At 33.0% G+C, this 16,977-nt stretch overlaps 1 protein-coding gene across 6 annotated transcripts in view; it reads right to left on the bottom strand.

Annotated features, from left to right (window-relative positions):
- Positions 1-16,977, bottom strand: part of Adgrl3 (adhesion G protein-coupled receptor L3) — a 395,548-nt gene that overhangs the window by 73,320 nt on the left and 305,251 nt on the right. For all 6 annotated transcript variants that reach the window (XM_076865221.2, XM_076865222.2, XM_077110223.1 and 3 more), the window contains 2 exons: positions 10,354-10,563; positions 6,208-6,428 (listed from right to left, as the gene is read on the bottom strand). In XM_076865221.2, the coding sequence (XP_076721336.2) occupies positions 6,208-6,428; positions 10,354-10,563 (431 nt within the window). The remainder of the gene's footprint in view (positions 1-6,207; positions 6,429-10,353; positions 10,564-16,977) is intronic.

Below are 16,977 nucleotides of genomic sequence, written 5' to 3'. Positions count from 1 at the left end.
AAAAAGTGCATTCCCTGTATTTAAAGATTTGTTTATTTTGAACATTTAATATAAAAGGGAACCCTCAACATGTTGTCCGCTGTGATTGACTTTTTTCATTTAACATAATATTTTTAAAGTTTATCCATTTTTACCATGTATTGCTACTTTACTTTTATTGTCAAATAATATTCCATTGTATAGACACGTCCCTTTTCATTTATCTTGTCATCAATTGATGGATATTGGGTGTTTCTACTTTTGGGCTAACATAAATAAAATCGCTTTGAGCACTGGTAGATATTGAAATGTGGACATATATATTAATTTTTATTGGGTAAATATTTACGGAGTGGAATTGCTGGGCCAAATGGTTGCTGTTTATCATTCTGAAAATCTATAAAACTACATTCATTCTCCAGTAGCAAGGTGACCACTTAATATTGCCACAAACAATGTGACAGTTATGATTCCTTCACATCCTCATTATTTGTTAATATTTTTTAATGTAGCCATACTAGAGGATGAAGTCATTATATATTATAAAGTTATCTTTGGATATGTAATGTAAGCTGTGGAAGTTTTGATACCTCTTTGGTTCTAATAAGAACTGATGACCAACATTTAACTTTAGGTACAACATTTCGTTGCACTTTTAAAATAACAGGAAAGTAGTCCTGTTGATGTCTAATACAATTCTAGTATGGATAATTCCTTTATAGAAAAATTTATATTCAACTCCCAGAATTCTTACATATGGTGATAATTTTATGTCCATTGATAGGATTCCAGGGTGATAAAATGATGACCTAAATAAACCCACTTTATAATATACATAAACAGAAAACATGCTCTTGGGTTTTAATAAAATAATTTATAACTACACATATGTGCTGTCCATATACATATTAGATGATTAACTTAATATGTCTTTGAAAAATTCCTTTTCATTATCTGTATTATTTCTGACTGGCCAAACTATAATCAAACACACATAGTGATAATATATCCAGTAAGTAAATGTCATACAGAAAGGTTCATGTCAAATATATAAGAATGTTTTACAATATTAAACAATAGTTGCTTAGAAAAATACTCCAAAGTATGACTTTTGAGTAGGGTTAAGTGGCTATATATTGTGAACAAATGTATAAAATAAATCTGTGCATATATCTTGTAGATATTATCAAGTTTAATGTTTCTTGTCTACTCCCTATCTTGAATAAGTATTTTGTAAGTCAACAATAATTTTTCTACTCAAATACTTACAGTGGTGAGATGAAGAAGTGAAAATAAAGATATCTGAGGCTTATAACTAACAAAAACTACCCCTTTTAGAACTTCTCTTAAGCTAATAAGTTGGGAGCCACATGCAAGATACAGTAGATGATTTACAACAATTTCAGATCATACAATCTGATTTAAGTTCTTTTTAAGAGTTTGGCTATTCTCTTACTACTAAAAAATTTTTGGTTGGTTATAATTTTTTTAACTCATTCCACACTTTTAGAACCATTTCACCAATTTTCTAGATCAGATTTTCTCTCTCAGCCAATTTTCTGGGGTTTAACTCCTTCTCAATACTCTCCTTGCTCACATTAATTCCTTATCCTTTCTTCCAAACCACTCATCTACTGCTTTTTCAATTGTATACAAGAGATTGGGAGGAAGGTGCTATAAAATCTTGATACGATTTTACTCTTTAAGTAAAAAAATTACTGTTCAAAGTATTTACATTTTTGGTAATATTGAAGTAACTAAAATTTAAATGAACTGATTAGTTTAAGATGATAATACCAAAATATTTAGCACCAAATTTCTAAAACAATCCAGTTTGAAATATTGTTATGTCAATGCCAATCTTTGCTATAATTATCTCTGATAGTATCCTATTTAATGGCTTCACTGAATATTCCAATGAATAAAAGTATGAGAGATCAAGAGAATAAATGAAAACAGATAAAAATGGAAATAAATGCCCATTATTAACAGTGCAATTTAGATTTAGCAGAGTACTATTTTTAAAAAATGATATTTAGTTCTTTAAATGGATATTTTAAAATGTCAGATTATTGTGTTCAAATGTTATTCTAAGTAGATCTTTGTGAGTATATGTCAGTCAGATAAAAAGATTTCGTTAAACAGACATCAGAAAATGATGATTCTTTATAAGCATTGCAAATTGATGGCCAAATAAACAACATCTCAAAATGCTTTGTGTGTGAGTATGTGTTTTGTATGTAATAATAAATTCAATAGCCCTAATAACATTTCATAGAAAAACTCATCATAATCCATCAAACAAAATATGAGTTACCTCTATCTTTATCAAAATAGCATTTATTTAACCTCCAAAAAGCATTTTATCTCTGACTGTATTTCTTTCCATTGATATGATTATCTACTTTTTAGAAATGCAAGCAATTATTATCCTTGTTAAAGATTTCAGACACATGAGACTTCAGTGTCAGTATAATAAAAGAATTAAACACAGGGGAGAAAAAGGAGAAATGTCGATTATGTGGATGATTATAATATTTATTAAATGGTTTTATTGGAAACGTACTCTAAGTGGGCGAGATCAAGCAGTAAAAATTTAAGAATCATGCTAATCTCAAAAATTAGTGTAAAAGACTTCCAAGACAAAAAATTTACTATATTGAACTTTATAAAAATTTATGGAAAATAGCTAATAATATTTCTCTAATGTCTGGCTCATGTCAGTTTATACTAGATTTTTTTAAAAAAAATTCAATAAAGCATATAGGAAGGTAGCACTAGCAAATAAACTCAAACAAACTTGAAACAGCAGTTAACGTGAATGAGGAGTCATGTGGTGAGTAGGACCTGGGAGAGACCATACATGTTAAAATGAAAGCAATAAACAGCAGTAACAGAAAGCAGAATAACAAAGACAGATATGATAATAAAAAGCAAGATATATATTTTGATATGCAAAAATGCTGCATAATTCATTGCTTATTTATTTACTTTTTAAAGAATATGTGATTAAGCCATGAGGAGAATAGGTCAAATTCATTTTAACTTCTCAGGTAAACACCATGGACTAAATAATGGTTCTCTGAATCCCTGCTTCTTCAATGAGCAAAATATCACTGTGTAGATGTTGGGTTGGATAAACTACAAAAACTAGAGGTAAACATTTTTCCATGTATTTTAAATGCCTTTCCATAGACAATTTATTTAAAATGTACAACTGAGGTATTAAAACACTTCATGTCTGCCTGTGATAGAATTTTAATGAAAATTTCCCTATTCTCTTCTTGCTTTCATCTATTTTTCCCTTTTCTCAATATCTGTTTTGCTTTGTGGAGGGGTTGGAAATAATGATAATTGTAAAACTGAACTATTAGGGCTTGCTTAAATCAGTGACTGGGAAATAAATTAGCTTCTATTCCCACAAAGTAATAATATCAGTAAGTGAGACCTTCCAGTTATGGTGCAGGAAATTAAAGCCATGATGGCTAAAGCTTTAACAAAGTCACAAGAGACTGTATATTATTGATTCCAAGAAAGACAGATTTCTACTATCCAGAAATATGACATCTGTCTCAAAATGAATGATTAAAAAAACAAGCAAACAAGTTGAATCATCTCAGTAACAGGAATATATGCAAATAACTAAAAAGAAAATAAAATCAATACTAAACAAAAACAAAAGCAAATCAGGACCTTCAAGAGAATGAAATTGAACTGTTTAAGACAAATATTTGAAATAATATAATGTTAATTTCTTAGAGGGAGAATTCATTAATCAAAATGTAAAATCCTGAGGTCCAGGAAGAGTAACTGCTTATGTGGGTTTGTTATCAGGCTAATAGATATATAAAATTAATGGTGATGAATGCACAACAATAGATACATAACAAAAACAATCAAAGTATATGCATTAAAGAAGTTTTACAGTATGTGAATTATGTCAATAAACAAATTCTTTGTTTTAATCTATGATGAGTCTAATGGCTGTCACCTATGATATCTTTAGAGTCAACCTCAGATTTTTTCATATCTTAGTTTATTTTCACAACTATTTCTGAGATCCACAGAATAAACTGAGTTTTAACTGAAATTCACAAAGCCAGATTAAAAAATACTTGTTATTAATTGCATTCAGACAAACGGTGTTATATAGCCTGTTGTTGTACTCAAGGGGGAAAAAAAGACCTCAACAAAATTTAGATGGTCTTCTTTTAATTGTATCAGTGCCTATACACCAACACATATGGTATTTTTATTATGCTCCCCCAAATTCTGGCATCCTCTCCTTGCTGCTTCCTCTTTATGGATCCTCATTTCTGGGAAGCAAGCTGCTTTATTGCCATCATGTTCAGGCTGCTGAATATTGGTAGAAAATCATGAAATTTGGCTTAACTTCTGTACAAATTGATGTTATCTAACCTCATCTGAGCCTTCAATGCTGCTTGGAAATCTTTTTATTAAAGTCTAATTGGCTCCTGAACACATTTTTCCGTAGTGCTCACTTTACAGCTTTTCAAATCTGTCCTTTCAATGTGACCTCACCTATTCACTCAATAAAAATCCTCATTGTCTACTTGATGAAAACTTTTCTTTGCTTCAAAATTTACCTTATCATTTGTAGGGAGTACTTCATTTGAAATAAACCTGACTTTCATTATCACTTGTCTGAAACTATCTTAGCTGTATAACCATGGCAAGGCAATTAATTTATGTGGTCCTTGATTTTCTAATCTGTAAGATTAATACCATGTACTTGGTGAGTTTCATTCATTTGTTTTTGAATTTTTTTGGGCAGTGCTGGGGACTTGACTCAGGGCATTGCACATGCTAGGCAAGCACTCTATCACTGAGCTACATCCCCAGCCCTATCTTAAGAAAGGTCTTGTTAAATTGCTGAGACTGACCTTGAAAGAGGTCAGCCTTCCAGGCTGCCTCAGCCTTCCAGGTGCTGGGACTGTAGGCATGCAGCACCAAACCCTCCTACTTGGTGAATTTTAAAGCCACGTTCAATATTAAATAAAAATCTTTCTAATCTTGTGCTTAGTATTTTGTACTTCCCCCAAGACCTTTCCCTTTCATTCAGCCTATACATACTGAATACAAATAAGGCACAAGGCATTTTTCTCTGTTAATCTCCTATCAATTTGATTCTTCTCACCTTAAACATGCTTAAGACTTCATCTTCTAAAATCCTTCTTCATTATTGTAATTGCACAAGCTAACAGTTTCACTACTTTTCAATCAAATTACTGCAGGATATGGATAATACTTGAAGACTTTGCTTTCTTATGACTAACGTATCTTTTTATACCTTCAATTTGGCTTCTGTTTCTGGCACTTTCTCAAGGCAGCTGTTGCAAAGGTCAAATGATTTTTTTTTTTCTTTTTTTTTTTTTTTGATGCTCATCCTACATGAACTATCCCTGACAGAAATCATCACTGGTTTTGAACCACCATCTTGAAACTTTGTTTTCACTTTCCTTGACCCTCAAAGTCCGGTTCTATTTCTGGGGTGCTGCTTTTCTCCTCTCTTTCTTTACTTTTCTGTTCCTTTCCTGGTCTATGTCCCAAACATGGATATCCATCAGTGATCTCTTTTGATCTTTATTTTTTTTCTGCTGAAAGCCTCACTCATTCTTGGATCTTAATAGTTTATGTGGATTACAAAAACTTTTTAACTGAACTCTTTCAGTAGCTGGACATCTCTATTTGTTGGTCTCACTAACCTAAAGTTATACTGAAATTAAAATTCATCACTACACTCCAAAACCCACGTAAGAGGAAGAAAAAAAGGGGTGGGGGGGAAATGCAACCTGTTCTAGCTCTTAGAATTCTTCCATTAATGATATAAAAAGTTTTCTAGTGATTAGGAGTCACATGACAGGGAAAAAATGTCACTTGTGTCAGGAACTGCTCTGTCCTCTGAAAACCCACAGCTTTTCATATACTTAGCTCTTTATTGTACAAATATCTCAAGTCTCTGAAAAAAAACAAAATTATCATTCTTATCATTACCTGAGGTTATGATTTAGAAAACATATGCTGTGTTTGCCATTTTTTCCCACCTCACAACAAAAATGTGATCATACATTGAATTATATCCGTTTGCTTTTCCAGATCCTTCCTTTAATTCTGTGAGTTAATACAAAGACCGAGAGAATCCAATGAAAGCTCATTTCAACTAGATTTAAAGAGAAGGAGAAAAGAGAGAGAAAGCCATCCACTCACACTTTGTCTGTCCCATAACTCCTGTAATCCACAGCCGCAGACACAGCCACAATGAGCGCGGGCATCCCGTAGCCCACCAAGTAGAAGTACTTCCTCCGTGAGTGCTCACTCTCGAAAACCTCCACCAGCATGATGTAGAGCTGCACGCCCTCCAAGAACATCCAGGTGAAGGCAGCCAGGAAGAAGAAATGTAAGAGGGCAGCGAAAACGGCACAGGCGATCTGGGAAGATGAGCAGAGTCAGTCAAATATCTGCCCCATGAGTGTGTGTCAACGTCGAAAAACTGACAGGAGTGTTTATCAACATTGCGGTAGTGAGGTAGGTCTGCAGAAGTCATCCAGAGAAGATCTTCAAAATACAAGTGTTAGACACGAATTAAATATGGTTTGATCTTTGAAATCTGTACTTAATACCAATAATGGCTTAGGGATGTCAACATAGCATCAGAATAAGGACAAATTACAACACTTAGGAAAAAATTCTAATAAGAGCCTATGGATAATTACCACCAAGCTTAGTCTAAAGATTTTAAAAATAGATTTCAGGAATTTTTTTTCCTGGTCAGTCATGTGTGTACTAATATAGTAAATTGGGGTTTTTTTGTTGTTGTTATTGTCGTTTGAGGCTAGCAATTTAACCCAGGGCCTCACGTGTGCAAGGCAAGAGCTCTACCATTGAGCTACATCTCCAGCTCTAAGTTCTTTAATTGTAAAAAAGGGAGAAACATTAAAACCAAGGGGAAAAAAATTTTCTTAAAATAAAACAATATAATTAATGATAATCTTTTATGATGAGATTACCAATTATTAGTAATTGCTTCTTTATTGATTCCCTGCCTTGTTTCTTTCCTGGGATTTTTGTCAATGTACTATGTACCACTCTAAACAAGATTAGCCAAATGAAGCAACAGTTCTTATTTATTTATTTATTTGTTTATTTATTTATTTATTTATTTATCTTTCTATTTATTTATTTATATTAGCATACATATGACTAGGACCAGGAGAAAAAAAATAATCCTGAAAGCTATTTTTAAAATATTTCTTTATTTATTGGTACCAGGGATTGAAGCAAGGGTTGTTCTACCACTAAGCTACATCATCAGTCTTTTTCTTATTTTTTTAATTCTTGAGACAGGGTCTCAGTAAGTTGCCTGGGTTGACTTTGAACTTGTGATCTTCCTGCTTCAGCCTCTTGAGTAGCTGGGATTAGAGCCACGTGTTACTTCATCTGGCATTTATATATAACGTACTGTAAATTTCTGCTGACCATCTATTAATTTTCCGTTCTCATTTCAGCTCCTGAAATTCTCACTGCTTTGAGTTCTTGCTTTTTACATGAAGTGTTGACTAAATTCTATAACTCCTATTAGCAAACATCAGCACCTTATAGAAATTTTTAAGAATAGGATTAATTTATTGATAAGTCTGGTCCTAAAGAAATGTGACAAGCAGGCATGGTGGTATACACCTTTAATTAATCACGGTGACTTAGAGGCTGAAGTAGGGGGATCACATGATCAAGGCCAGCCTGGGCAACTTAGTGAGACTCTATTTCAAAATTAAACATGAAAAGGACTGGAGATATGATCAGTGGTTAAGTGCCCCTTGGTTAATCCCCAGTACCAAAACAAACAAACAAACAACAACAACAACAAAAAACAAAACAGGGATGGGGATAGAAAAATGTGACAAAGGGTAGGTCACTGTCACTGAGATAGAAAGATGACATGAAGGAGATGTGAAAGAGAGAGAAATCCGGTCTCAAGCCTTAGATAGATGCAGAAGAGGATACCTAATCAGCAATAAAAGGAAAGATAAGTTTGGTTGAGCTTCACTATATCCAGGTGTTTTCATATCAATCACTATTTTTTAATACTTATTTTTTACTTATAGGTAGACACATATCTTTATTTTATTTCATTTTTTATATGGTGCTGAGGATCCAACCCAGGGCCTCGCGCGTGCTAGGCATGCACTCTACCTCTGAGACACAATCCCAGCCCCTCAATCACTATTCTTTATGTGACTCATCAAAAACCACATTTCTGCAGTAGACAATATTTAGTGAAGCTCATCGTACCATATGTAATGTCAGGAAGTAAAAATAAAAATAATATTTCTAAATGAAAAGAAATCAAACAGATTTAAATTGCAGGTTAAGAAAAGAATAACATAATCTCTTCTTGAAAAATAAAACAATTTTTCATTTATTGCCTTTTAGAGTTAGAACTTCAGCTATTAATTTTTGTTATTGTAGGGCTTTACTTTTTTGGGGAAAGGAATGTGTACTTTGATTGCTTATTCATATATATACATTTAGGGACAAAATTGCCACATAAGTATATGATAAACAATTACAAATATATTCACCATAATTGTACCTCTTCAGTCATTAATCATGAATGTGTAATCACAGTATGAATCCAACTGCATTTGTATTATAAAGTACACCATGCACATGGGCACATACTAAAGAACAGTATTAAGTGAATGAATTATTTATTATACTCAAAAGTCTCCTAAGAATAAGTTTTCTCTCCATTGCACTTTTAATCATGAAAACAAACTAGTACCATAATTATTCATCTTAAACAGAAAAGACCTCAAAAATTTTTAAGTGGGCACAAAATCTGTGTAATGTAAGATGTTGTCTATTGTTTATATATTCTGTTTGGTTTTACCAAAACAGTTGGCTAGTTCCGTTTGTTTTGTTCTTTGTTTCTTCCTTCTTTCCTCAGTAATGACTAAATGTAGGAAGTATTCAAGAACGAAGCTGGCACTTAAAGAGGTGAACTGTATCCAAGGAAATAAAAAGTACCAAACAAAATTTGGGAAAAGCATATATATTCTAAAAATAACCCATAGTTTGTAATCTTTGCCAAAATGTGACAATTAGAAAAACTATTTTTGAGATGCAAAGTGTAAGATAATATTAGCTATCTTTTCAACATTATAAAGCTGAAAAAATAAGAATTCTGTTTGAAAAGATATTTCTCCATTCTCCAAATGACCTTATTAAACATTCTCCAAGATTCAGCACTACAATTTTAAAAATTAAGAAAAAGACAATGAAGATATGCAGTTCTTCAGAAAAATGTTTATGAAAAAGGAAAGAAAATTTTGGAAGTAATGTAAATCTCATTCAGAATAGTATGGCCATTTCTGAAGATAGTTTGTTAATTTCTCCCAGAACTAAATATATTCTTAGGATATGATCCAGTAACTGCACTCCTCGATATTTACCTAAAGTAGTTGGAAATATGTTTGTACAAAACCCTGCATATAAGATGTTTATAATATCTTTATTCATAATTACCCAAACATGGAAGCAACCAAGATGTCTATCAGTAGGTAAATGGATAAATAAAGTGGTATATTAGACAATGGACTGCTATTCAGTACTATGAAAAAATGAGTTATCTTGTCTCCAAAAGACATGGAGAAAACTTCAATGTATATTACTAAATGAAAAAAGCAAATCTGAAAAAGCTACAAACTACATGATTCCAACTGGATAATATTTCAGTAAAGGCAAAACTATGGAGACAATACAAATAATGAGTGGTTGCCATGGCTTCAAAGGGAGGGAGGAATGACCACAAGAAGTACAGAGAATTTTCAGGTCAATGGAAATATTCTGTATGATATTATAAGGGTAAATAAACAGATCTATGCATTTGTCCAAACTCATAAAATATACAAACATCTACAGTGACTTCTAACAAATTACGAACTATGGACTTTCAGTAATAATAATAATGATGATATGTCAATATGGGTTCATCAACTGTCACAAATGTATCATTTGGGTGAAGGATATTGATAAAGGAGGAGACTATGCGTATGTGGAAGCAAATGATCATTGGAAAATCCCTGTATGTTTTACTGAAAAATCAAAACCTGTTCAAATAAAAAAAAGCAAAAAAATAAAAAAATAAAAATAAAAGATGTGCATCTCATTCACAATATTTACTAGTATTTTATGACAGTGTAACATGAAAAATGAAAAACTTGAGTAACATCTGAAAAGTACTATCTATTAAATGAAAGAAAATATACTTTCAATTGTAATTATTTTCAGTATTGGCAATATGGAAAACTGGAAGTCAAGAATTCTTTACTAATGTCAGTGGAGGTGGCTTACTGGTTGGTCAGTTCGGTTGATTCCAATGAGGAAGAGCAGCTCTGCTACAAAAAGGCTGATGCAGAGGTTCTTGTGGATGGTGTTACGGTCACTCTGGAGCCCGCGGAAAAAGCAAAATGTGAAGATGCAGATCAGGAGACAAACAAGAGACAGCAAAATTCCAACCCATGTAATCACATCCAAAAGAAGGTCATGGACTGCATCACTGTGCTGAAAACACAATAGGAAAAAAAAAGTTGTAATCATCATAACCAATTATAAAGTTTCATATGTGCCTGGAAACACGATCTTAATAACCCACAAAATATCCTCCATACCTACAATACAAAAAAATTTCTCTTTCACAAATAGAGCATTTTATCTTTCCTCTGAAGTGTGAATCACTTGCATCTTCACCAATGTCAATAGCATTTGCTGCTTTCTTAGCAAATGCTTTTCAGGATAGTAATAGCTGACTCATATCCATTTAATTTGGCCAAAGATTTCAAGGAAAAACTTTGGTTTTCTAACTTATATTACTTTTAAAATTAATTTTCATACAGCTCCCTCTGGGGAATACTCTATTAAAAAAACTAAGCTACACACTTAAGGAAATGGTGTCTCAATTCAATTTTGAATCACTTCAGGATTGTTTTTGTATGTGAAATATATAATTCTTAGGTTTTATAAATTCTTTATCAGAATTTACAAGTTGAGTTCATAAAAGTATGCATTTTTATAAAAATCCCCAGTTAATTCTCATGAATAGTCACATATGTGTACCATTTATTTAGTGGGAAGATCTAAAAGAAAGAGGATATTCATTGGATTTATATTCATATTGAATGGCTTAAGGAGATCAGGAAATTTGATCCTTGAAGGGGTTTAAATGAATGAAACCTGTTATATGTAGATGGAAAGTAAGTATTCTGAATCACTATGCCTAATAACAGAATAAAGCAGATAATAGAGCTAAGAAACAAGAAAAAGTTCACAAATACACTTCTGTGCTTCATGATACTGCCATTTTGGGCTATGATAAGAAGGTCATGGACTGCCTCATTCCTTGGTCTGTCCATTATTTCATTTTTGTGTTTATCCTAAGATTCAAAAGTCTCTGTCCATTCTGTTTTAGTTTGACCCCATTCAAACTAAAAACCCATTCCTCAAGGTTTTAGAATTCAGGGTCTCCCACCACAGCCGTGTGCCAAGGTGACAGAGCAGAGTTGAGAAACTCTCTATGATGTCCATTACTTTTATCTTCCTAGGTTTCCTGCAAAGCCCTAAATACCTAACTTCTATCAGTAGAGGACTACATAAGTAAATAAAGTTAAAATGTGTAATTCTTAAGTAGAAAATCAGTATATTAGACTTATTGTTACAAACATGGATACTTCTCAAAAATCTAATATAAGGTTTACTTAAAAAAAATAGCAACCAGCAAAAGAATCTAAACAGGATGAGATCATTTATTTAAAAAAACTTAAAAGATACAAATCGATGACATTAATTTTTTATGAACATATGCAAAAGTATAAACATGTACTTAGAAAAACTCTGAGTGGATAACAATAGATATTTTCCTAATGGATACATTTTTTCAACTGTGTAGATCACACATTGATTTAGGATGGAAGTGACCAATTAATTATTGTCCACACCAACCAAGGTGAGTACTCCTGTTAAAATTATGTAAATATCTAAGCCTTCTGTTTATTGTCTTTCACTTCAAACTTCAAGCTTTCAAAGATTATTTGGAATGTAGAAATTATCAGAAGTGAACCTCCAGGCTGCAATCTGAATCATAATACTTCTTATGCTGCTGGATATGACTTAACAGTTGTTATTGGATGAAGACTTCTTCTAGAACTGCCAGTGAAACAGTTCTGAAATATTTCTGTATAACTCTATAGAGTGTATTTCTCCAAAGAAACACAAATCATGAAAGAAAACCACATGAAACTGTGTTAACTGCTTTGTTCTCCAGGGGATACTTCTAGAGTAGGGTTGGGTCTCTGACAGCTTAAAATTACTTTTACTATTTGAGAACGGAGAGTGGTTATTGCTACTGGGTTCTCTGAATAGAGAGCTATTTGCTCTCGTTTGATTCAAAGAAAAGATGCTACAATTGAGGATCAAGCACCAATATGCAGCACAGCAGTCTCCAATAATGGAAAAAAATATATAGCAGGTTTAATACCTTCTCAAATATATCCTAAAGACTTTAAATACCAAAGGAAAGGGAAAAGGAAGGGGGGCAGGTGTAGTGTTAGAGAGAGAATGAAACAGAAAAAAATAAAATAAATAAAAGATCCCAAAATCTTTCAGCAGTTGCAATACTAAAATGCGTTACTTGGTGTCTTAGTAGGTCCTTTAGAAACCCCACGTAAAGTTATTGAGAGAAGAATACCAGATCTCAAACAAAAGTAAAAAACATTCAAACACAGAAGAAAGATGATGAATACTGGGATCTGATATAACTCAAAATGTAAATTTTATCAGTAAGATGAAAGGAAAAGAACAATGGACTTTAACTGTTAATAAGAGATGAAAGTTTAAAGAGCCTTGTTTATAGTAGCCTTCTATCTAAAATCATTAACTTCCAGGAGGCTAGTGCTTGAAAGCAAACAAACAAAAACAACAACAACAAAACTCCCTTCAAGAGATTGGCCAATTAAGTAAAACTCTTAGGAAAAGTTGTAACAATGTGTTAATGGAACAAGTATTCCTATTTCTGAAGTTCCCTGCTTGTGAGAACTATGTAACTCAATTCCTGTAACATGGTTTATACACACTCTCATGCACCTAAAGAACAAGGATCATATTCATCTTTTAGAAATATGCACGACACAGAAATATGCTTTGTAAATATTTTCTTTTAACTAATTATATACCCCACTCCTTTCAGAACAAATTCCTGAGGGTTGAACTCTTGGTATAGCTTCAACATCCATCCAATCTCCACTTAGATATTTAATGTTATTAAATAATATATGTCAAAAACTGACCTTATCCTGTTCTCTTTTCTCCTACAACCCTCTAATCTGCTTTTCCCTCTGATCCCCCCATTTCAGGAGACAGCAACTTCATTATTTGAAGTATTCTGGACAAAAACTTAGGAGTCTTATTGATTTCTGTATTTCTTTCACACACAGAAAAACCTTTTAATTGGTTGAGAGATCTTATAGATTCTACCTTCTAAATCGGACAGTTGCTCATAACATAAACTGTACCAACTTCGTTGAAACCACCTGATATTTTTATAGCTTCCTAATTAATTAATTTCTATTGTCATTGTTATCCAGTACATTCAGCAGAGCAGAGACATTCTTTTCAAATAAATGTTCAACAACATCACAAAGCCTTCAGTGTCTCCCACCTCAATGAGAATACCAACCAACCAACCAACCAACCAACCAGCCAACCAACCACTGGAAGTCCTTACAAAGACCCAGGCAGTCCTATGAGATTTCTACCCTTCCAGCATTGTTGTCTTGCTCTATCCCTCATAGACATTGCAGCCCAGAATCTTTGCATTTGACGTGGCCTTGGCTGGAGTAGTCTCCCAGTAAGCCATATCTGCTTGGCTTACTTGCCCTCCTTTCCTTCACAAATGTCACCTTGTCACAGAGGGCTTTGAGTTGCTCTATCTAAAATTATAAACACCTTTCCCCCATTCTCTCTTTATTGCTTTCCTTGCAATATTTTCTGCTCAGCACCTACCTGAACTCTATATTTTATTAATTTTTCTTTTTTAACTTTCTGCTTCCCACTCCCCTGCTAGGAAGTAAGCTCCAAATAATTTTTTTTTTTTTTGGATCACCAATAAACCAGCTGTTAGAAAACCAGATGCTAGATTCACAATTAATCAGTTGATTGAGGATGTGAATCTTGAGTCTTTCTTTAATTCTCCTCCTTTCCTCTTCCTCCTCCTCCTCCTCTTCCTCCTTCTTCTCTTCCCTTTGCCCCCTTTGAACTAGGCAAAGCCAGAAGCACTTTACCACTGATCTACATCCTGAGTCCTTTTTATCTTTTGTTGTGAAACAAGATTTCATTAAGTTGCTTAGGGCTTTGCTAAATTGCTGACGCTGGCCTTGAACTTGTGATCCTCCCAAGTTGCTGGGATTACAGGCATGTGCCACTGTGCCCAGGATAATTATTTTTCTATTCTACAATGGATTTAGATTACAAATTGTAAGTTGTATCATACTGCCCATTGTACAAACTTTGGAACTCTTTGGTTCCCCAATCACTTGTACTAAAATTTTGAGTGTATTGTGGCACCTATTTGGGAGGCTGAGGCAGGAGGATTACTTTAGCACAGTTGTTCAAGGCCAGCCTGGGCAACACAGCAAGACTCAGTCTCAAAGGGAGAAACACACACACACACACACACACACACACACACACACACGTGTATGTATATAAAATAAAATAAATGTTTGAATCAAAGATGAAGAAAATTAGAGCTGGAGAATGATATGTTGGTTGCATTTTAATGTCATAATATATACTGAAATGTGAAGCCATCAAATCATTATAAAAATAGAGGTAAAAGTATAATTGTAAATAAGAGAATATCAGAATAACTCTTGGGGGATTTTACTTTGTCCCTCCCCCATTGAGTAATTGCTACCTTGAACAAACTATAGAGAAGCTCCTCAACTTATGGTAGGATTACATCCCATAGGCCTATCTTCAATGGAAAACATCATAAACTGAAATGTATTTACAGAACATCATAGTTTAGTGACACAGTACTCTGTAGAGTGTGGGTTGTTCACCCTAGTGGTGATGTGGCTCCCTGGGAACTGTGGCTTCCTGCTACCACCCAACATTATGAAAATTAATCATACCACATATTACTAGCCTGGGAAGTGATCAAAATTCAAAATTCATAGGACAGTTTCCAGTGAATAAGCACTGCTTTTGCACCATCTTAAAGTTGAAAAAAATCATTAAATAGAGCCATAATCATAAATTCTGCACTGTCTATCATTTACTTTTTGAGTATCAGAAGCCTCAACCACTTAGGAGTATCAGAGTCTTCAGGTTGTTGTGTTGAAGTAAGAATGCCAGTATGTCTATTTCTAATTAGAATACAGTCTGTATTTTTATATTCAAAACCAAATTTCATTTACATAATCAAAATTCTATAATCATAATGTTAGTAATATTTTAACTAAGGACACCAAACATCATTCGAAAGTAGTTTATATTATTATTATTTGTGCATCTGATATATTAAGGCCACAAAATGCCCACAGAATCTGCAGATGACATGTTTTAAGTTTAGAATTTAAATTTCCCTTTCATTACTGTTTATGACTTAAATAATAATGTAGGAAGGGATACACTTTCGTCTATGCATGTATCCTTAACTTATAAATAAAAAAAGATAAGTAACAAAGACTTTCATTTAAAATTTCTTTTCTAGGATTTTACCTTAAACCAGTACAACTTATTGCAAAGAATGCTTAGGAAACAAAATAAATAAAAATAAGTAAACAACAAAAAAGTAAAGTCATGAAAAATAAGCTTCCTAAGAGAAAATGGGGAGTTTTGACAGAAAACCTTGGAGGAAAATGGTAGAATAATTCATCCAAAGGGTTTTAGAATTTCAATGCTTCTACCCTCTCAAAATGAAACTTGCATGAAATGATATTTACTTTTCAGATTTTTATGAAGTTTCTGTTCCTATTTGAAATGCCAAATGTTTTGTAAGATCTACAGGAAGTTTTTGATTTTTCTTTTATTTTTATCTCAACCAATCTGTTTTGTCTTGTCACTGAGGATTGCTCATGGGGTACTCAAATACCACAAAAAGAAGAGAGATGGTGAAAGATGGTTTAAATAATCATCCCTCATGAAAGCCACTCCATCCGTGCAAAATTCAAGTACGCCAGTACATACACATATTTAAGGAAATTAAGGCCAAGTTCATAAAATAGGTAATTGTGACTTTTCATGATTTATATAACTCAATCTAAGTACAGAAAGACTGCATGAGGGAATTGTGAAATTTCTAACTTCATCAAAAAAATGAGTTGGCAAACAGGATAGAGAAATAGCTTTTTCTTTTCCTTTTCACGTTAAGTGTTTCTACATAAGACATGAACTCTACTCATTAACTTTGAATCCCTCTAAGATAATTGTTTTTCTTTTATAAAAAACAATTTTAAGAGAATTGCATTTTCCAAATACTGCTTAGGCAATCATAATAATTATGAACTATAGGCCAGTAATTAATTATTAAGAAGCTGTTTTACTTTCTGCATAACTTTCTGTATGATAATGCATACAGAAAGTATTACTTGAATATTGTTTGTTAAAGCACAAAAATATGACTTTTAAACCACCTCATAAGTGTATCGTGAACTGATTATTTTTAGTACAGCTAATATGAGGATTTTTATGCAAACGTGAAAATTTGCTTTACTACTAACGTATCACATAAGCATAAAACATTGATTTGAACTGTTTCACTGAAGCCAGGAGGATTCAGTAAAGCCTATTTTCTAATAAATGTGGCACGAACTCTGTGAAATAAATTCCTGCAATTTTTCTAAATCTTGGGAAGGAGGATGCCAGACAAAAAGGTCATCTCATAAGCTCCTAGGAAAGTAAAGGTATCAATGGTGTGAA

Source organism: Callospermophilus lateralis, chromosome 8 (genome assembly GCF_048772815.1).
Source record: "Callospermophilus lateralis isolate mCalLat2 chromosome 8, mCalLat2.hap1, whole genome shotgun sequence".
NCBI lineage: Eukaryota > Metazoa > Chordata > Mammalia > Rodentia > Sciuridae > Callospermophilus > Callospermophilus lateralis.
The sequence above is the reverse complement of the archived record's forward strand: the minus strand, read 5'-3'. Positions and strand labels throughout refer to the sequence as shown.